This window comes from Dendrobates tinctorius, unplaced genomic scaffold, assembly GCF_039654945.1.
Source record: "Dendrobates tinctorius isolate UK_male_01 unplaced genomic scaffold, ASM3965494v1 ptg000029l, whole genome shotgun sequence".
NCBI classification, from domain to species: domain Eukaryota; kingdom Metazoa; phylum Chordata; class Amphibia; order Anura; family Dendrobatidae; genus Dendrobates; species Dendrobates tinctorius.
The window spans coordinates 19,635,273-19,658,444 of NW_027361697.1; the positions used below are offsets into that span (position 1 = coordinate 19,635,273).

At 45.0% G+C, this 23,172-nt stretch overlaps 1 protein-coding gene across 2 annotated transcripts in view; it reads left to right on the top strand.

The window, feature by feature from the left end:
* BCAR3 (BCAR3 adaptor protein, NSP family member) overlaps positions 1-23,172 on the top strand; it is a 146,888-nt gene that overhangs the window by 34,814 nt on the left and 88,902 nt on the right. Inside the window, exon 2 of one of the 2 annotated variants that reach the window (XM_073571418.1) lies at positions 5,495-5,823. In XM_073571418.1, coding sequence (XP_073427519.1) covers positions 5,504-5,823 — 320 coding nt within the window. In that variant the 5' untranslated portion in view covers positions 5,495-5,503. Of the gene's footprint in view, positions 1-5,494; positions 5,824-23,172 lie in introns of those variants that run through there. The other variant, XM_073571420.1, reaches the window with a different exon arrangement.

Below are 23,172 nucleotides of genomic sequence, written 5' to 3' on the forward strand. Positions count from 1 at the left end.
GCCAAGTAGAATGCACCTGTTTTATTCATTAGGACAGGTGTATGATGCCTGCAGACACACGACCTGGCAGATATCCATCACCGTCTTTTCTCACCTCCAGATACGGAAGGGAGCAGAGCCTTTTGAGCTCAGTAGGACAGTACACAAGTGTTTGCTACTCCATAAATAGGTGTTGCATAAAACCACTGACGACAACCGGGATTGACTTGCCAGTATGAGCACTGCTAAAATTGGTGAAGCCAGCTGACAAACATCTATCACATTGTCCAGATTTGGCCATTATCTATGAAGTTCATATCTGTAGTAGGATCAAGTCTTCCATTTCCCTTGAAAATAAGAATGCATCAACATTAGATTTTTATTGGGGTCTTCCAGAAGATATGGGGGCACTAGGCAACTTGTTAGGACGGCCGGCTCCTCAATTATGAAAATTTCTAGTGGACACATGGATAACATTGTCTTTTAGTTCAATATATGAATGAACGCCACCAAGAACTTTTTTCTTTACTTTTTTGTATTGGTTGATCACAATCCTTTATCTTCTCAGATACAAAGAAATGTAATGTTTGACATTCGGAGATGGCGATTTCCTTTCTAGATGTTAGTAAAGATTGGGAGACAATGGTGTTTTGATGTTCTGACATCATTCCTTGGTTTATATGGCAGTAAGAGCGAGCTCCATAGTAACGGCCGCCGGCACACGAGTATAGGGGAAGGTACCGACAGACGCCGTGCACCTCGTCACTTATCAAATACGAAATACTAAATATTTACACAGCGCAGCCTGGCACACTCCATGTTACCAGAGTCTGTGCGGGGAGTCGGCGAAATAATAAACAATTGCATTATCTCCCCCGCAACCCACCATGTGTAGTTCACGGTTTGTACTGTTGTAAATGTATCCAAATTATGCCGTAGTGAAAAATGTGGATTTGATTACTAGCCAGCATTAATCTAGGAAGAGTGACATTGTTTTTCATTTGCTAATGCAAATTAGTTCATAAAAAAGAGAACGGTCTAGCCACTTAGTAGAGGTGGGGAAATCGATTTGTAGGACTTCGGTCCATTGGCCAGGTCAGTAATCTGTGACTGCTGGATAGGAAGCCTACGAATCCTCTTACCTCCTGGCACTCTTTTTTATTATCTGGGTTGGCGTGTGTGTATCGCGCTGCAATTACAAGGTTGCACCAGTCCAACTAATCAAAAGAAGAGTTAGGGTACTGTTACACATAGTGATGCACCAGCGATCCCGACAACTATATGGATCGCTAGTGCATCGCTAAGTGGACGCTAGTGAGCTGCCACACAGGCAGATCTCACCAGCGGCATAGCAGGTGTCGGGGGTCGCTACTTACCTGTCAGACGCGGCAATCCTGACGTCCTCCCGCCCGCGTCCACGCGTCGCTCGTCGTCACAGCAGGAAGCTGACGACGAGAAATGGTCCAGGACCTTCTCGCGCGACCAGCGATAACCAGCGGGGGGAGCCGGTCGGAGGTAAGTATCACATGTAGTGATATCGCTAGCAATATCGCTGCTACGTCACAAAATCGGTGACTTAACAGCGATATTGCTAGCGATATCGCAGTGTGTAACGGGGGCTTTAGGAATGTCAGGAAGAATGCAGATTAGCAGGCCCAACCCCAGGCCAGGTGTCAGATTACTGACCTGGCCGATGGACCGGAGTTGTACAAATTCATTCTCTACTAGTACTCACTACCTAATAAAGACCCCTGGATCAGTGATCCAGCTAATGCGTATGGGAGTCTCCTGACAGATCTTGTCGGAGAACATAAGGATCGGGCAGTTGGAATTCAATTACCTATGCTTTTGTTTGGCAATGAGATAAGCCGATGCCAGATGATTCTTGTAGATGGTACAGGAACACACTGCCAAGTGGGAAGAGATGGCTTACAGCCAATTGATAGTTCATCTGACAGCTTTCTAATGTGTATGGCCAGCTGAAATTAAAGTCCGACCCTTTATTGAGCTTTGCAATGTGATCAGGGGAAATTGCCAATTCAGAAACTCATCTACAGACAGTTTATATACAGTTGTGGCCAAAAGTATTGACACCCCTGCAATTCTGTTAGATAATACTCAGTTTCTTCCTGAAAATGATTGCAAACACAATCTTTGGTATTATTATCTTCATTTAATTTGTCTTAAATGAAAAAACACAAAAATAATTGTCCTAAAGCAAAATTGGATATAATTCCACACCAAACATAAAAAAGAGGGTGGACAAAAGTATTGGCACTGTTCGAAAAATCATGTGATGCTTCTCTAATTTGTGTAATTAACAGCACCTGTAACTTACCTGTGGCACCTAACAGGTGTTGGCAATAACTAAATCACACTTTCAGCCAGTTGACATGGATTAAAGTTGACTCAACCTCTGTCCTGTGTCCTTGTGTGTACCACATTGAGCATGGAGAAAAGAAAGAAGACCAAAGAACTGTCTGAGGACTTGAGAAACCAAATTGTGAGGAAGCATGAGCAATCTCAAGGCTACAAGTCCATCTCCAAAGACCTGAATGTTCCTGTGTCTACCGTGCGCAGTGTCATCAAGAAGTTTAAAGCCCATGGCACTGTGGCTAACCTCCCTAGATGTGGACGGAAAAGAAAAATTGACAAGAGATTTCAACGCAAGATTGTGCGGATGTTGGCTAAAGAACCTCGACTAACATCCAAACAAGTTCAAGCTGCCCTGCAGTCCGAGGGTACAACAGTGTCAACCCGTACTATCCGTCGGCGTCTGGTGAAAAGGGACTGTATGGTAGGAGACCCAGGAAGAACCCACTTCTTACCCCGAGACATAAAAAAGCCAGGCTGGAGTTTGCCAAAACTTACCTGAAAAAGCCTAAAACGTTTTGGAAGAATGTTCTCTGGTCAGATGAGACAAAAGTAGAGCTTTTTGGGCAAAGGCATCAACATAGAGTTTACAGGAGAAAAAAAGAGGCATTCCAAGAAAAGAACACGGTCCCTACAGTCAAACATGGCGGAGGTTCCCTGATATTTTGGGGTTGCTTTGCTGCCTCTGGCACTGGACTGCTTGACCGTGTGCATGGCATTATGAAGTCTGAAGACTGCCAACAAATTTTGCAGCATAATGTAGGGCCCAGTGTGAGAAAGCTGTGTCTCCCTCAGAGGTCATGTGTCTTCCAGCAGGACAATGACCCAAAATACACTTCAAAAAGCACTAGAAAATGGTTTGAGAGAAAGCACTGGAGACTTCTAAGGTGGCCAGCAATGAGTCCAGACCTGAATCCCATAGAACACCTGTGGAGAGATCTAAAAATGGCAGTTTGGAGAAGGCACCCTTCAAATATCAGGGACCTGGAGCAGTTTGCCAAAGAAGAATGGTCTAAAATTCCAGCAGAGCATTGTAAGAAACTCATTGATGGTTACCGGAAGCGGTTGGTCACAGTTATTTTGGCTAAAGGTTGTGCAACCAAGTATTAGGCTGAGGGTGCCAATACTTTTGTCTGACCCATTTTTGGAGTTTTGTGTGAAATGATCAATGTTTTGCTTTTTGCTTCATTCTCTTTTGTGTTTTTTCATTTAAGACAAATTAAATGAAGATAATAATACCAAAGAATTTGTGATTGCAATCATTTTCAGGAAGAAACTGAGTATTATCTGACAGAATTGCAGGGGTGTCAATACTTTTGGCCACAACTGTAAGTGAATCCGACATCTGTGGAGAAGGAACTTGTCTCAGACAATCCAGATCAGATGTAATCCTAGAACGATTGTCCTTCTCTTACAAATGTTGGGGCGATACCATTCACTTGTATAAGATTCAGCAAGCCTCTCCCTCATTTTGTGAAAAAGGGGTGAGCCGAGATGCTCACAGTGGTGAAGAGAGGCAGACAGGAATTCTAAAGCACATATTCTTTTTATTCTACCGACAAGAGAGAGTTATTTTATCAGTATAACATATCACCTGAAAATCCCAACTAGAGTTTCACCATATCTGCTTCATCTGGGGGGTGATTCCATAATGTTAAAAGCTGAGATGTGCATATATACTGTATATATATTAAAATAGCTAAGTTAATGATGAGAGGGTCCCCAAAACAGCTGTCTGTTAATAGGTTTCCAACTTGACTAATATTCTTTGTCATGTTAATGTGTCTAGCATTGTGTAGCTACCTCCAATAGCTGCAATTAATTAGAGTTTTTTCTTTGAGTGACAGCTAATTAAAACATTTTTTTTTACTATGGAGCATTGTTTATAACACACCACACTCAAATGGTTTCATTTTAAAAATGTCTTCCTGATTCAGAAAACTCCTGTCTTTAGGGGGCAAAGTTTGTCTTAAAGAAACAAACCGAGCTTTACCGAACCTCCCAGGATCCAGCGCTGAGTCTCCATCGCTGCTGCTAGTCAGGGCTGTGGAGTCAGTAAGCCAAACCTCCGGATCCGACTCCTCAATTTCCATGACACCGACTCTTGACTCCACAGCCCTGTTTCTAGTGTCTGATATTGTTTGCAGTTCTGAGGTCATGTGAACAGTGCTGCAGCCAACCACTGAGATTAGCAATTCTGAGTAGACACTTGGCACACTGATTGGCTGCTCTGCTGTTAATGTGACGTCAGCACTGCAGACAACAAGGGACGTTTACAGCAGTGGTGGAGATTCAGTGTTGGACCCAGGGAGGGTGAGTAAAGCTCAGTTTGTTTGTTTTCGAACTATGCTTGGGAACAGAGATTTTCTGAAACCGGTAAACCTCTTGGGAGACCTAGCCGTCCTCGAAATGTTTTCGTTCTTCTAAAATACAGAGAAACCCAACTAAGGGGAGCAAACATGATGGGAGACCATTTTCTCAGACTACTGTTTAGTTGATATAGTTTGTAAAAAAAATAAATGTCTGAAATTGTATATGTGCCATTTTTAGATACTAAATTGTACGTCCCATCACGCAAAGATTTCATGCATGAGACCGTCCTGGGTTATTTGGATTTGGTCACTTCCAAATAACATGATACAGTTGAAACGTAAGCAAAGATGTTTTTTTTTCTGTGGAATCGGGAGCTTTAAGAGACTCCGACCACCATAGGCCGATTGCTATGTATTTAGGTCAGAGAAACGTCAAGTGAAAAAAAAAAAAAAAAAAGCCTAGTGATGGTGGCCATTTATTTAGTTCGGAAGTGTTCAGTTTTAGGAAATGGACTTGGAGTTCACAGATCTAAAGCAACAATTACATAATTAGTCAAACCTGGTAACAAAAACCTAGTCGTAAAAGCACGAAAGACTTGTCAAGGAGACCGTGATGGAGAGTAGCCAAAGTCACATTGGAGAGAAGAGGCTCCATGAATGGGAAACGTCTCACGTTCTGCGGGGAGCACAAGAGACGGCTCTGTAATAGGAAATGTCGTTTCTTTCTTTCACCTGACATGGCATTTGCTTGGCCACTTGAAAATGGAGAATTCTGTGTCTTTTTGTCTCAACAAGTATGAAAACTGTTCTGTTCCTTTTTTTTTTGTTAGGACTGAAGAATGATGGCTGCCGGGAAATTTGCCAGTTACCCTAGAAACGGACAAACGAACCATTCTTTCCCACTGGTATCGTCAATGGATCTTCTAAGCAGCAAATCCCCACTTGCTGAGCGGCGGGCTGATTCGTTTCAGAATGTATGTATCCATGGCACGTTACCCCGTAAAAAGAAGGACAGGACTCCAATTAGATCCAGTGACATGTTCAGCCACATGGGAACCTTACCTCACTTCAAGTCACACAGGCTCCCCTCCCCGAAAATGCAGGACATAATAGAGGAATATCCATTTCAGGACAGGAGAACAGCGATGTATCCCACAAGGTAATGTAGAATGTGTGTGAAACGGAGTGCCATAGAAGCAATAAAAGTTTTATGCAACTTTTTTAAAACAACTGCAGATGTGAGGAATCCCAAATAAATAGTACTCACCTTTTCTTTCCCCAGTGATCTGATGCACCTACAATTCTCCCATTTTTTGGTTTACAGGTGGTCAGCACGTGACCAATGCGCAGCCATTCAGTGATTGCAGAGATCATGTGCCGTACTGATGACACCACCGCTCAGAAAAGGGAGCCATGATGTCAGGGGTGCAGCACTTGTCCTCTGAGACGGCTGAATATGTGCTGGCCGCTTTTAAAAGACTGAGAAGACCAGTGGTCTATCAGTTTTTGGAAAGATTAGTCTTGTTTCTTGTGTCTTAAAGGGAACCTGTCACCAGGATTTACCAATATACAGTATAGTACGGTCACCACCTTTTAAAGCCTCTTGTGCAGCTTTCTAGTAAACTGTATGTAAGTCCCAAATCCCGTCTGCACAGCTCAAAAAATGCAGTTTATAATACCCCCATATGGTGCGGTCCGATGGGCGTCTCTGGTCTTGATCTAGCGCCTCCTCTCTCATCCCAATCGTCATCCTCCTGCTCTGCTTCATGTGGATGACGCATCCTACATCAGCGTGTAATGGAAACACTGTGCGTATTAAGAAGCAGGGAAGGAGAATGGCGATTGCTGGGAGAGAGGAGGTGCTGAACTAAGGCCAAAGTCGCCCATTGCATCCGATCTCATTGCACTGTATGGAGGTATACGGGTATCTTACTTATACTAGGTAGCACGGTGGCTCAGTGGTTAGCACTGTTTCTTTGCAAAGAGTTTGTTTGTTCTCTCCGTGTTTGTGTGGGTTTCCTCCAGGTTCTCCGATTTCCTCCCACATTCCAAAGAAATCTAGATTGTGAGCCCCAATGGGGACAGTGATGTTGTATGTAGAGCGCTGCAGAATATGATGCCGCTATGTAAGCAAAGCAAAATAGATAATAATCTTAGGCCAGAAAGAATCTGAAGACCATGATGAAGGTCAATTTCATTTATGACAATTGAAGATCTAAAAGAATAAGAATTGTTGTGAGTTCATTTTCCCCTCCGTCACTGAGGCCTGGTGAACTCCCTATTCTAGTGAAGGAAGGTAGTGAGCCTGATTATCAGGCACCTGGGACTAATGAAGACGATTGGCTGAGTGGAGTCACTGACTGGATTTAAGGCAGCCTATGCCCTTTCTGCCCTGTGGGTGATTTCTCTGTGGACTCTTTGACCCCAGTCTGATTCCTGCTCTCCTAAAGCTAAGTTTTCTGTTTTGCCTTTTTGCATCTAAGATTTGTTTTTGTTTTTTCTTGCTTTTTGGATTCTGCCACTCCCTGCTGGAGTGTGCAGTGTTCCGTGAGCTCTGTCTTCTGAAAGTACCTGAGTGCTGATTTAGTTTTTGAAGCTTAGTTGCTTCAGGGCCATTTTTATATCAGCTTGTTGGTTTTTGTCTCTGATAGGGTTTTGGCAGATTGCAGACAGCAGCCTTCCTATCCGTTCCTATCTAGGTAGTTTTTGGGCCCCGTCTTTGCTCAGCCTGTCTTTCTGTCTGTGTAAGTGTTTTCATCTTCCTTCACCGTCATTATATGTGGGGGGCTGCCTATTGCTTTGGGGTCTGCTCTGGGGCAGTTAGATTTCCCCTTTCCTTCTTTAGGCCTATGTATCTCTCCGGCTGTGATCGAGGGGTCTAGGTCATCGTAGGAACCCCCCACGGCTACTGCTAGTTGTGTTGATAGGTTCAGGGGTCTGCAATCTGATAGTTGCCAACTTCTCTGGTTTTCAGGACTTAGCTAGCATTTCTGTTTTTGCCTCCTACGGTGACTCAATCATAACAGAATCACCCGCCCAACCGCAGATCCTGGGGTACTCAATAGCAGGAAAGAATTGTGTTTTAAAAAAAAAAAAAAAAAAAAAGGGTGTGTGTATATTCTTTCCTCTATATCTCTGAGGCCATAGGGGGAATTTTTTTTTTTTTTTTTTCTCTCAATGGAGATAAAGCAAGTGTCTGATCGTGTGGAGCAGCTCGCTGCTGAAATGCGAGGAATTTCCGCCTATCTTGCTCGTTCACATGCTGTTGAACCAAAGATCCCCACACCTGATGTATTTTTTGGGGATCGATCTAAATTTTTGAGTTTGAAAAATAATTGTAAATTTTTTTTGCTTTGAAGCCTAACTCGTCAGGGAGCCCCGCGCAGCAGGTTAAAATTGTCATCTCTTTGCTGCGCGGCGATCCCCAGGATTGGGTGTTTTCTTTGAAACCAGATGACCCTATTCTGACTAATGTGAACGCATTTTTTCAAGCCTTGGGGTTGCTGTACGACGAACCTAATGCTATTGATCAGGCTGAAAAGACCCTGTTAGCATTGAACCAGGGTCAAGAATCTGCAGAGTTGTACTGTCAAAAGTTCTGAAAGTGGGCGGTCCTTACTACCTGGAATGATAGTTCCTTGGCTGCTCTCTTTCGGAAGGGTTTGTCAGAAGCCGTAAAAGATACTATGGTGGGATTTCCTGTTCCCTCTGGTCTGGACGATTCTATGTCTTTAGCCATTCAGGTTGATCGGCGTTTACGTGAACGCAGGTTTACACGAGAGGTGTTGCCACCGGTTGAACAGACGTCTGAACCTATGCAATGTGATAGAGTTTTGTCTAAGGCGCAACGTCAGGAATTCAGAAGGCGTAATAAGCTGTGTTTTTTCTGTGGAGATCCCTCACATGTTATTTCTGTTTGTCCTAAGCGTGAGAAACGCTTTGCACACACGTTTTCTGTTGGTGGGGTTCAGCCTATGTTTCTTTTGGCGATTACTCTGATCTGTTCCCTGTCCAAATTTTCCGCCAAGGCTTTTGTGGATTCGGGAGCAGCGCTAAACCTAATGGACTTGGATTTTGCTAAACGTTGTGGATTTCCGTTGACACCTCTGCAGACGCCTATCCCTTTGAGGGGGATTGATGCTACCCCTCTGGCTAAAAATAAACCTCAGTTTTGGACCCAGTTGGTCATGCGGGTCGCCCCAGACTACCAAGAAAATTGCAGATTTTTGGTGTTGCATGGTCTGCATGATGCCGTTGTTCTGGGGTTTCCCTGGTTGCAGATTCATAATCCAGTTTTGGATTGGAAGTCTGTGTCTGTGGTGAGTTGGGGTTGCCGGTGTACCTTTAGTGAGGCTCCGGTTTTTTCCACCTCTCCTCAGTCGCATGAGGTTCCTGACTATTTGGCGGACTACTATGATGTATTTAGTGAGAATGAGTCTGCGTCCTTGCCTCCTCATAGGAGTTATGACTGTGCAATTGAACTAAACCCGGGGTGTAAATTTCCTAAGGGTCGGCTCTTCAATTTATCTGTACCCGAGCACGAGGCTATGCGGTCCTATATTAAGGAGGCGTTGGAGAAGGGTCATATTAGACCATCCTCTTCACCCTTAGGTGCCGTTTTTTTTTTTTTGTGGCCAAGAAGGATGGTTCTTTAAGGCCTTGTATTGATTATCGTGCCCTCAATAAAATTACTATTAAATATCAGTATCCGTTACCCCTGATTTCGGATCTATTCTCTAGAGTCAGAGGTGCTTGCTGGTTTACCAAGCTTGACCTCAGGGGGCGTATAATCTTATCCGCATTAAGCATGGGGATGAATGGAAGACGGCGTTTAATACTCCGGAGGGACATTTTGAGTACCTGGTGATGCCTTTTGGGCTCACTAATGCCCCTTCTGTCTTCCAGTGCTTCATGAACGATATTTTCCGAGACTTTGTCGATAAATTTTTGATTATCTATCTGGATGATATTTTGATCTTCTCCAAGGATTGGGATTCTCATGTGGAACATGTTCGGACTGTGTTACGGATCTTGAGAGAGAATTCTCTGTATGTCAAAGGATCAAAATGCCTTTTTGGAGTACAGAGAATTTCTTTTTTGGGATTTATTTTGTCTCCGTCAACTATTGAAATGGACCCGGCCAAGGTACAGGCCATTTATGATTGGGTTCAGCCCACTTCTTTGAAGGCCCTCCAGAAGTTTTTGGGTTTTGCTAATTTTTATCGGAAATTTATAGCAAAATTTTCTAGTATTGCCAAACCATTGACTGACCTGACCAGGAAGGGTGCGGATGTGTTGAATTGGTCTCCGGAGGCGGTTGCTTCCTTTCAGGAGCTGAAGCGTAGATTTACCTCCGCCCCGGTTCTGCGGCAACCTGATGTCTCACTCCCGTTCCAGGTAGAGGTGGATGCTTCTGAGATTGGTGCAGGAGCGGTGTTGTCCCAAAAGGATCCGGTAACATCTAAAATGAATCCCTGTGCTTTCTTTTCCCGTAAGTTCTCTTCATCTGAAAGTATCTATGATGTGGGGAATCGGGAACTGTTGGCCATGAAATGGGCATTTGAGGAGTGGAGACATTGGTTGGAGGGAGCCAAACATCAAGTTGTGGTCCTCACTGACCACAAAAATTTGATTTACCTAGAGTCGGCTAAACGCTTGAACCCTAGACAGGCTAGGTGGGTCTTGTTTTTTACACGTTTTGATTTTGTGGTCTCTTTCTTTCCTGGAACTAAGAATGTCAAGGCAGACGCCCTCTCTAGGAGTTTCTTGCTGATTCTCCTGTGGTGACCAAGCCTGCCACCATCTTAGGTGAAGGGGTAGTTCTTTCTGCCATCTCGCCCGATTTGAGACTTGCTCTGCAAGAGTTCCAGGAGGACAAACCTGAGCGTTGCCCCCGTGGAAAGTTGTATGTTCCTGACCAATGGAAGAAGAGAGTGATGTCTGAAGTTCATTGCTCTGCATTGGCTGGTCATCCAGGTATTTTTGGTACTAGAGATCTGGTGAGTCGCTCTTTTTGGTGGCCCACCTTGTCTCATGATGTCAGGAATTTTGTGCAGTCCTGTGGGACTTGCTCCCGGTCTAAATCTTGTTCTCGCTCTAGTGGGTTGTTGATGCCTTTGCCGGTCCCCAGGAGGCCATGGACCCATATTTCAATGGATTTCATCTCTGATATGCCGGTCTCTCAAAGAATGACTGTTATTTGGGTGATTTGTGATAGGTTCTCTAAGATGGTTCATCTTGTACCACTCCCTAAGTTGCCATCTTCCTCTGAGTTGGTGCCTCTGTTTTTGCAACAGGTGGTTCGCTTGCACGGGATTCCTGAGAACATTGTATCTGACAGAGGAGTTCAATTTGTGTCTAAATTTTGGAGGATGTTCTGTTCCAAGTTGGGAATTCAGTTGTCCTTCTCCTCTGCTTTTCACCCTCAGACCAATGGGCAGACAGAGAGAACAAGCCAGACCTTGGAGTCGTATTTGAGATGTTTTATTTCCGCTGATCAGGATGATTGGGTTTCATTTTTGCCCTTGGCCGAATTTGCTTTAAATAATAGAGCTAGTTCTGCCACTTTGATGTCACCTTTTTTTTGTAACTTTGGTTTTCACCCTCGATTTTTCTTCAGGGCAGGTGGAGCCTTCTGCCTGCCCAGGTGTTGACACTGTGGTGGAGAGAATGCACCAGATCTGGGACCAAGTGGTGGATAAGTTATCTCTCTCCCAGGAAAAGGCCCAGCGGTTTTCCAATCGACATAGGACCATTGGTCCCCAGTTTAAGATTGGTGATATGGTGTGGTTAACATCAAAAAATATTGCTATGAAGGTGGCTTCTCCTTAGTTTAAGCCTAGATTTATTGGACCTTACAAGATTTTGGAGATTATTAATCCGGTCTCTTTTCGTTTGGCTCTTCCTGTCACATTTAAGATCCATAATGTGTTCCATAAGTCCTTGTTGAAGAGGTTTGTTGAGCCAGTTGTGCCTGAGGTGGCACCTCCGGACCCTGTATTGGTTGAAGGTAACTTGGAATATGAGGTAGAGAAAATTCTGGATTCCCGTCTGGCTAGATGGAGACTCCAGTATTTGGTTAAGTGGAAGGGTTATGGTCAGGAGGATAATTCCTGGGTCTCTGCCTCTGATATTCATGCCAAAAGATTGGTGCGTGCCTTTCATCGGGCTCACCCTGATCGCCCTGGTAGCGTTTTTGAGGGTTCGGTGACCCCTCCTCAAGGGGGGGGTACTGTTGTGAGTTCATTTTCCCCTCCGTCACTGAGGCCTGGTGAACTCCCTATTCTAGTGAAGGAAGGTAGTGAGCCTGATTATCAGACACCTGGGACTAATGAAGACGATTGGCTGAGTGGAGTCACTGACTGGATTTAAGGCAGCCTACGCCCTTTCTGCCCTGCGGGTGATTTCTCTGTGGACTCTTGGACACCAGTCTGATTCCTGCTCTCCTAAAGCTAAGTTTTCTGTTTTGCCTTTTTGCATCTAAGATTTGCTTTTGTTTTTGCTTGCTTTTTTTGGATTCTGCCACTCCCTGCTGGAGTGTGCAGTGTTCCGTGAGCTCTGTCTTCTGAAGGTACCTGAGTGCTGATTTAGTTTTTGAAGCTTAGTTGCTTCAGGGCCATTTTTATATCAGCTTGTTGGTTTTTGTCTCTGATAGGGTTTTGGCAGATTGCAGACAGCAGCCTTCCTATCCGTTCCTATCTAGGTAGTTTTTGGGCCCCGTCTTTACTCAGCCTGTCTTTCTGTCTGTGTAAGTGTTTTCATCTTGCTTCACCGTCATTATATGTGGGGGGCTGCCTATTGCTTTGGGGTCTGCTCTGGGGCAGTTAGATTTCCCCTTTCCTTCTTTAGGCCTATGTATCTCTCCGGCTGTGATCGAGGGGTCTAGGTCATCGTAGGAACCCCCCACGGCTACTGCTAGTTGTGTTGATAGGTTCAGGGGTCTGCAATCTGATAGTTGCCAACTTCTCTGGTTTTCAGGACTTAGCTAGCATTTATGTTTTTGCCTCCTACAGTGACTCAATCATAACAAAGAATGCTATAACATAATGGGGTAATGCACATCAGCTCATATTTAGAAGAAGAGGAGTTGATGTGCAGTTGTTTCTCAATGTTACACCTTAAGCGAAGCTGATCTGCAGTAACTGGCAGCGTCTATTACACAGTGTATGGAGCTGTTCAGTTCAGCTCTGTTTACTGTTTGCATCTTTTCACCACCAGAGCTGCTAGCAGCTGATCGTATGTTGTGCCAGGGGTCAGACCGATCTGATATTGATGACCTACCATATGGCTACGGTCACACAACCATATTTTCTCTCATTGGTCAGATTATGTTAATCACAATCTGATCAGAGTTTGACTTCATGTGAGCATAGTATGAACCGATTTTCTCTGATGAGGTGAAGATGTGGGGGGAATGCTCCATCTTCTCCATTCTGTCACTGTGGAAATCGGACTGCACTCACATGTTATCAGAGTGCTGTCTGAGGATTTCCACTGACTCATTGACTTTCATTGTCGATTTGAATATTTATTGCAAATTGTGCATCAAGGATAATAGAAAAAATTGGAGTCCGGCTCAACAGGAATGGATTTTCCTTTTCTTTTTAAAAGAAATTATTGTGCATACAAAAGAAAATTTTGATGGTCGGCATGACCCAGTCGGCGTGTTTCGACTGCACTAAAGCATGAAAATTTTCTTTTGTATGCACAATAATTTCTTTTAAAAAGAAAAGGAAAATCCATTCCTGTTGAGCCGGACTCCAATTTTTTCTATTATCTTTGATGTGAGGCCAGTGCGAGGCCGGTGTCTGAGCCCCAGGTAGATGAGAATAGAGCAACTTGGTGAGCTGGAAATAATATTTCAAATTGTGCCTGCACTTTATTATTTTATTTGATTTTTTTTTTCCATTCAGACAGGCTCTGTCCAAGGAAAAAATTGGACGTGTGCATGGCCCAATAAAATAACATTGGTCGGAGTGTGATATGATGTGTTGATGGATTGTACTCAGATCAAAAATACGGTTGTGTGCATGAGCACTATGGATAGGTCATCAATATTAGATGCCCGGACAACCCCTTAATGGTTTTCATGCAAAGACTAGTCATGGGGCACACAACAAAACTTCAGGGCTTAGTGGCTACTATAGCACAATGACTTGACAACATTGCATGACAAAGACCATTATTTGACTCCATCCTTAACTTGTCTCCTGGCTTATTCCATGGAGTTGGGCTCTTTGGCAGCTGCACTGCTACCTCCGTCCTTGCGCCTGTAGCAGTTAAAGCTCTATATGCTTTTGTTTCTATCAGCCATATTTAGATAAAGCCAAAGAAGCTTTAAGTAAATACTTAGAGCAAATATTTGGAAGACATGATGGTCACAATTCAGAAGCTGAGTCTTCTCCCAAGTATTTTTACAAGCCTCTGTTGTTTGATGGTTTTATTTCCGGCTCCTAAGATAGAAACCACTTTGTAAAGGTTTAGAAAACAAAGGGTCTATTAGAGTTATAGGCTCCCAGCAAATGGGCAAACATTGAGCAGATTGCAGCTCTGTTATACAGCACAGAGCAAAGTGCTGCTCCCCAGCCTGTCCAGTCTAGTCTGCACATTTATTACACCGTACATTCGGTCTATGACCAGAAGCTGAAAATACCAGATGTTATCGGTGTACGGAAACTGGAGCGTGCTACTGTGCAGTAATTATGTCCTACAACCTAGAGGAAAAAGGAGGTCAACCAGAAAATATGTGCAACACTTCAGTGGAAAGTTCTGAAGGTCTTGTTCTGTTCAAGTACAATTCCAACAGCACCAGGCTGTAACAAGGCAGTTCGGCTCCATTAATGTACGAGCAGAGATGGGAGAGATTATGTTCTCAGTAATGTCCCCAAATGTGGAGTGTTTGTGACATCGACCTATAGCAATATGTAGGGACATAGATGAAGGAGCTGTAGGAGTTGTCCATTTCCCATTATCCTGTAAGCCTTACTAAACTCGGCCTCATCCTCTGTGTAACTGGTGGCTAAGACTAGCAGATTAGTTGTACTAGAACAGACCTGACTGTTTGCCTCCACTGTCTCCACCATGACAGACGATCAGTTCTCCACCCTTCTGTCAAGATCACATCTCAACACTTGCTCCCATCCCACCTCATCCCTAACCTCGCCAAAGTCTTCATCCCAACCCTAACACACTTCTTCAACCTCTCACTTACAGATGGTGTCTTCCCCTCATCCTTCAAACATGCCTCAATCACAGCTATCCTCAAAAAACCCTCCCTCGACCCATCCTCTGTGTGTAGCTATCGCCCGATATCCCTTCTCCCTTATGCTTCAAAACTACTGGAACAGCATGTCCATCTTAAACTGTCCTCCCACCTCTCCTCCTGTTCCTTCTTTGACCGGTTACAGTCTGGCTTCCGACCGCATCACTTAACTGAAACTGCCCTATCTAAAGTCATCAATGACCTACTAACTGCCAAGAGCAAGCGACACTACTCTGTTCTCCTCCTCCTGGACCTGTCTTCTTCCTTCGACACTGTGGACCATTCCCTCCTGCTACAGATTCTCTCATCTCTTGGCATCACAGATTTGGCCCTATCCTGGATCTCGTCCTATCTAACAGACCAGACATTTAGTGTCTCCCTCTCCAACACCACCTCCTCACCTCGCCCCCTGTCTGTCGGTGTTCCCCAAGGCTCAGTTCTAGGACCCCTACTCTTCTCCATCTACACCTTCGGCCTGGGACAGCTCATAGAATCCCACGGTTTACAATATCATCTATACGCTGATGACATGCAGATCTACCTTTCTGGACTTGACCTCACCTCCTTACTGACCAAAATCCCACAATGTCTGTCTGCTATTTCATCTTTCTTTTCTGCTCGCTTTCTAAAACTGAACATGGACAAAACAGAATTCATCATCTTTCCCTCCACCCGACTTATCCATCAATGTCAATGGCTGCTCACTTTCCCCAGTCCCGCACGCTCGGTACTTCGGGGTGATCCTTGTCTCTGCCCTCTCTTTCAAGCCACATATCCAAGCCCTTGCCTCCTCCTGCCGATTCCAACTCAAAAACATTTCCCGGATCCGTGCATTCCTTGACCGAGAAACCACAAAAACACTAGTGCATGCCCTCATCATCTCCTGCCTTGACTACTGCAACCTCCTACTCTCTGGCCTCTCCAATCCATCCTAAACTCTGCTGGCCGACTAATCCACCTGTCTCCCTGTTATTTCCTAGCCTCTCCTCTCTGCCAGGCCCTTCATTGGCTTCCTGTTGCCCAGAGACTGCAGTTCAAAACCCTAACAATGACATACAAAGCCATTCACAACCTGTCTCATCTATACATCTCTGACTTGGTCTCCCGGTATCTACCTATACGCAACCTTCGATCCTCTAAAGATCTCCTTCTCTGCTCCCCTCTCATCTCTTCCTCCCACAACCGCATACAAGACTTCTCCCGTGCTTCCCCTATACTCTGGAACTCTCTACCCCAACACATCAGGCTCTCGCCTACCACGAAAACCTTTAAAAGGAACCTGAAGACCCACCTCTTCCTACAAGCCTACAACCTGCAGCGATCGTCAGTCGGTTGAACTGCCGCGCGACCAACTCTACCCTCTCCTACTGTATCCTCACCCATCCCCTGTAGACTGTGAGCCCTCGTGGGCAGGGTCCTCTCTCCTTCTGTACTTTTTTTGCTCATGTTTATCGTACTTGTCTATATTTGCCCCGTTCATATCTAAAGAGCCATGGAATAAATGGCGCTAAAAATGTATAATAATAATTGATCCGTGGAGGATTCACTTTGAGTCAAACTTTTATATTCTATACACTGTTCACATGAAAAAAATGCTGAAGCGTTAGAAAGTGGGCTAAAATAATTTTTGTTGCCACATGGGCCTCGCCATAATGCCCTGCAGCTATGACCTCTTACGGATTATCATACCTTGTACATTGGTGGTCAGTACCTCGGCCGTCACAGATCGGTGGTTCCCAGTATGACAGTTTTGTTTTCCCATCTCCAGAGTCACTGGATAAATCTCTCCCTTCCGTAGAGTGTGAGCTGTTATGGTCAGCGAAGTCCTGTCTCTCTATCTCTCTGTCTCTCTTTCTCTTTTTCTCCCTTCGCTTTCCCTCTACATTTCTTTGTCTTTTTCTTTTTTTTTCTTCTCTCTCTCGCTTTATCTTTTTCTCTCTTTTTCTTTCTCTTTCTTTATCTTTTAGCTTTTCTCTCTTTCTCCTGTAGAGTGTGAGCTCTTACAGTTAGGGATGTCCACAGTGTTGTATCTTAGATTTATGACACAAGTGTGATGTCCCACCTGGTGAGGTGGATCCTCAATGACTGAATCCACCAATGAGCCTTTATCTTTTCAGCAGCACTGAGGTTTTTTTTGTTTTCCTCTACGCTAAAATATGACATATCATATATAAAAATGAAATACAGTTCAACAACTACTTTCACGGTGAGATGGTTTAGTGAACCCTGCTTTGAGCAGGAGGTTGGGCACGACGACCCTGGAGGTGCCTCCAACTCTAGCCTTCTATGATTGCACCAACTCTTCTAAACACTCACTTGTATAATACATGTTTAGAGTATAGTTGCTGTTCTGCAATTCCCAGCGAGAGCCGAGCCGTTCACAACCCATCTACTTTTCCTTTGTAGTCGGCGAATTTTCTTTGGCACTTTGAAGGACTTTCGGAGATCTGCAATGTGCATTACATCAGCAGCATGGAAGCTGCACACAGACAATAGCCGTGCATAAAACAGTCATTTGGAAACATGGTATTTCGTCTGACATCAGCAAACTATAAACAAAGCCTTGTGAGATTGTGAGTGACTTGGCATAGTTCTCATCATGGATGCCACTCGCAGTTTGTCTCTGTGCCAGGTTTATGTACTTATGGTAAAAATCACGTACGTACATAAAATGCTATGTACAATGTTATGTTCTAAAGCCGTACTGGACATTATACTGTGACACGGACCAGATACCAAAAAATGTATATTTTATTCAGGATCAGGCACATGATTACACATAATGCAAGCCAATGACCGCTATTAGCCCTGAGGCTGCCATGGACACGCATGCTTGAAGAATCCTAGTAACAAAAAAAAGTTTATCTTCATAGTATTTCCCAAATAACTGGGCATCTTAACAAGTAGTACTGATCTATTCCAGATCTGCCAAGTCTCATGCCAAGCATTAGAGGACAAAGAACGAGCAGCCCTGTGCAAAGCCATTCCATGTCAAGCACCATCTACAGTGAGTGATTCACGAGGAAAGGACTCATTGCCCTGAGAAAAGAGGAACCATAGAATCACATTTATTCACCAAAATAGAATAGACTCAAAAGGGCTTTTTTGTGACTCAAATCAATGAGGTTTTTCCAGGTGATAGAAATTATTTTTAATAGGTCTCAGACTGGAAAAAAAAAAAGATAAAAGAAGATAGACTCATCCTACCTCTTTCTCTCGCAGATCCCATTACTTGTTTTTCTACTTCATGCTTCCATGTCGACAAACAATGGTAATGGCAAGAAATGTCAGTTCAGCCAATCACTTGCTAAGGCGATGTATTGGTGTGTTCTGTAATTAATCGGTTGTCTGGGACTATGTAATTTTTTTTCTATGTGGGTAGTTGCTACCCACTTGGCTGTTGTGCTTGGTGCGTTCTCTGCCAGCACTGAGTGGTCGCAGAGCAGTCACAGACCACTCCTGCCGGCGATTCAACAGCTTCCACTGACGTCATGTCAATGGAGCTGTGGCTTCTCTTTCATTCTGCTCTATTTATGGGGCGTGACTGCTGTTGTCCTGTTGATTAACAGCCTGCTCGCCACTGCCTAGCTGCCCCGTGGACAGAGCAGCCTGGAAAAGGAGGAGCTGCTCTGTTGATGTGGAGCAGCCGAATCGCCGGCAGGAGCTGTCAGTGACCATTCTGTGTTGGCGCTGAGTAGAACAGACAGGTGGTTGGCAGCTACCTGCCTGTTAGTTTTTAGGCACATAGTAAGAAAAAAAATAGTCCTGAATAAATCCTTTAATTGAATGCATGTATATGATACATGTATATGATACACTGTCTCCTTACTGTTGTGGCATTCAGGTTTTCCGTTGAAAACTCTTATCGGTACTGTGACTCTCCATCAAAAAAATTGAGACCCTTGCGGAGCCAAAGGAGCTAGGCAGGATCTCCTTATTTGCCTCCATGTTTTAAAAACACAGATACAATTGACTAAAGCAACGTACCATAGGAAGTTATGATCGATTTCCTTTGTTGCGCCCTAAGATGACGCTATTACTGCAAGGTTATAATTGTGCCACCAGCAACATTCATCAGGAGAACGGGCAGAACACAGGGCACTATGAATGCGTCCGATGTGAAGGGAGCAGGGTTTCTCTTTTATCCCAGGGGCCAGTATCTCTTAATACAGCTTTATAGTCAGGGTGCACAATGTATATTTTTTATATTGAGGGGAGAACTGTATGTGACACATATATAGTGGGCAAAGAATAGGTCATTTGTAAAAGACTATTTGATCATGCCACAATGCATACTTTTGTTTTTCACCATCAGTGCCCCAAGGACAAAAGGGTACAGTGGTATTGGGAGGAATAGCTGTCAAATGAACCAGTGCTCAGAGCACAGTTATTATAGGTCTATAGACCCCAGTAGTTGAAAAGTAATCCCTTCCAACACCATTGGATTAGTTAGAAATCTTTGCTTTGGTGCAGTAAAATCCCAGACTTCACTGTGAGTTGCAGATACAAATCTGGTTGCGCGTTTCAGGATGGTGAACCATGACTTTACTCCATAGCCAATACTTTATGGCTGGTAGTCCATGACTCGAGTATTATAGAGGCCGTTCTTCCACCACCTTCTCACACAACTTCTTTCCCCTTGACACTTCTTTCCCCCATCATGAAATAAAGACAGACTCAACGGTTGGATTAAATTGGCCAAGTCGGCCTTTATTACAATAATGATAACTTATGGTTGAAGTAGGTTCCTGGAGATCCACAAGGCCTGACAATACCCAAATTTTATAATCTTTCAGCATTACCCCAAGCTGCAACCACCAGCTCTAGGGCACCTCCGTCACCGGAACCAACTTCTCCATGCCAGTGACTTCCCAGGGACCCCACCCTGAAGAGTCACAAAAACTCCGCTAGGCCAATACCAAATTCCAAACCCAATTAGAGGGTGCCATCTACTTGATGCACAACGCCCCCCCCCCAATTTTACACCAACTCCAAGAACCTCTTCACACAGCCAAGCCGAAATGACACCATGCCAATCCTTCCTATGCCCCTTTTACCAAAATAAAAAAAAAAAACAGGGTAGGCAGGTGGGACCTTTTTTTTGCTGTGTTACCTCCATATTGATTGAGTGCCCTTTAGCATCTCCCTTTATATGTACCTACTCTATTGTAGCAACAACCCCATAATACCGCCCCCTTAAATTTTTGACCCCATTAACGCTCCCCAGCTATGTGGAGACTTATTAACCCCTTAGCAGCCCTAAAAAAACGAGTCATGGGTTACTATGCCCACAGCTCTGGATGGGGCTCTGTGTTGTCCTCTGCTGAATACAATTCACATTTTGCATGTATGAGGTGTTATTGCAGTCCTGTATATCCTATACTAGCAGGTAAAATTAGACTAACACGTTACTGGTAACCAGCACGCTAAATACTCCCAGGTCCCTCAGTCTGGCATCACTCACACAATTTGTTCTAAAATCCACCGGAGAAGGAGAAGGAATCGAGGCAGATGTAAACCCTACAGATGTTTTCTCGGAGACACTCATCGTTCAATCAACAAATCTATGTCAAGCGTTGGATATAAATATGTGCTACATATTTTCAAGAAGTATGAGCAGTGGTTGAGTCATGACGTTCCAGGCAGGAGGAATGTGGGGTTTCTCTATAAATATGTTGATAAAGTCTTATCCTTCAGGCTGTTGAAATTCACAGCAGCGTGTTACATACTGCTCCAGCAAAGAAACTATTTACTGGTTATCTCGGAATAATTCAACCATCGTAGATCGTATATTTGAACAAGGAAATCCAGGTTTTCTTAATCCAGCATACTTCAGGCCTGGAATACCTAACCAGTGAGTAAGTCTGTGGTCGCCCCTGCCCCTCTGCAGCGATTTGAGAATGTTTGCCCTCAAGACCATTCATATATAGTGGAGTAGTAATTATGGCGTATTTCCAGTAATGTGAACGCAAACTGTTCTGGGTAAGTGGCTCAAGTAGGCCAATAAATACATTTGTTTATTGAAAATGTCTTAAAGAGGTAGTCCACTACTTGTACAGCCCCTTCTTAATCCCTATATTTTTGTAATAACACCTACAGTCATGGCCAAAAGTTTTGAGAATGACACAAATATTAATTTTTACAATGTCTACTGCTTCATTTTTTCTAATGGCAATTTGCATATTACTTGCAAAGTCAATATTTGCCTAGAAAATGAACTTTATCCCCCAAAACACATTTCAACATCATTGCAGCCCTGCCTTAAAAGGACCAGCTAACATCGTTTCAGTGATTGCTCCATTAACACAGGTGTGGGTGTTGATGAGGACAGGGCTGGAGATCAATCTGTCATGATTAAGTAAGAATGACACCACTGGACACTTTAAAAGGAGGCTGGTGCTTGGCATCATTGTTTCTCTTCTGTTAACCATGGTTATCTCTAAAGAAACACGTGCAGTCATCATTGCACTGCACAAAAATGGCCTAACAGGGAAGAGAATCGCAGCTAGAAAGATTGCACCTCAGTCAACAATCTATCGCATCATCAAGAACTTCAAGGAGAGAGGTTCCCTTGTTGCCAAAAAGGCTCCAGGGCGCCCAAGAAAGACCAGCAGGATCGGGCTACCAGCAGTACAGAGCTTGCTCAGGAAAGGCAAGCCCGGACGCCTGCCCCAAAGGGGCTACAGGGAGGGCGCACATGACTAAGGAGGGATGCTAGGCCTGAGGGTTAGTGAAGGGTAAGGTGTAGTGCTTTTGTGTTTGTGGGGAAGGTGTGGGTTGGAGCTATGGGGCTTATGGTGCAATGTGAGTTGGCAGGGAGTGGTCAGTAGTGCTTTGTGCTTGTGGGGAAGGTGTGGGTTGGAGCTATGGGGCTTATTGTGCAATGTGAGTTGGCAGGGAGTGGTCAGTAGTGGGATGGATATATAGGGCAGAACTGTGGGGGGATGGTCATTCCTTACCTTGCAGACGTCCGGAATCGTCAGCTCCTCACATCTGGGACTTCAGCTTGAATCTTTGGATCCAGAAGATGGAATACCTCGTGGCACAGATGAAGAGGATGATGGAGCAGCGCGGCCAGCAGTGGATGAAGGAACAGCTGCATCAATGGTCTGGTGATGGCGACGGCGGAGAAGATGGGACCCCTCTGCCTCCGAAGCGGCAGCGACGATCACGGCCTCCTGAGCACCTCAGCCCGGAGTTATGTTTGCAGCGGAGGTTGAGCCCCATTAGCAGACCTGTTGCAGAAGACATCGCGGGGCCGGAGCCAGAAGTCGAGAAGCAGGCAGCAAGGTAACGGGGCGGTGAGTGACGTGGCCGGCCTCCCCTCCATTTCGGATCGCGTCATACAGTGGTGACACGCACGTCGCGGCCACGTTACCCTGCGTGCTCACCTGACCCGGCGCGGTCATCGGCATCGGTGGACGGCGGTGACGTGACGCGGCAAGGAGCCCGGTGGCGAGGTGGTGTGTGACTTCACCGGCCTCATTTCCTTTCTCGCGGCGCTGGGGGGAAGCGGGCGGTGGCTCGGTCATGTGGCCACCCTTCAGCTGCCAGGGGCCACAGGTCATGTGGTCCGGCGTCGCGTTCACCCGGCGTTGGGTGCCAGATTCAGGAGGCGTTGCCTGCGGCTGGAGCGCCAACCTCCCCCCCCTGTTTGAGGCTCCGAGCCAGTGACTTTTTGCCATGCGTTCCCGGACGGACAGTCGGTCTGGGCGCTGGCGCTGCGGCCCAGGAGGGCTGCAGTCGGCGTAGATCCATGGAGAAGATCGCAGATGCGGTGCTCGACGCGGAGGACACGTGACCGCTGTTCCGTGGGGTTCCGCGGAGTCAGCCTAGTAAGTAAGGCTCACTTAAACCTTTATTAATGTCTAGATTATATTGGTTGGGAAGGGTGTTGCTACGTATGGTTTCGGGTGTTTGTCTGGGGGTTCGGAAAGATGCGCGGCTGGTCCATGTGGACAGCGTTCGAATCTGTGAGGGAATGGTTGCTTTGTGGTCCAGGAGGCTGTTTTGTGCGCTTCATGAGTGTTGGGAGGTATTTTTTAATTTCATGCTAGTTTGCTTTTATGATAGTGGGTATATCTATAGGTGACGACATCATTTTATTTTGGTTAGTATAATTGTGCTTGCATTCTCTGGGTGTTTGTGTATGACTGGTGGTGATTCCATGGCGGTTTGTGAGTAATTCAGGTGGTGATACGGATATTGGCAGAGCGGTGGTGGATAGCCATATCCATGCCAGTTTTA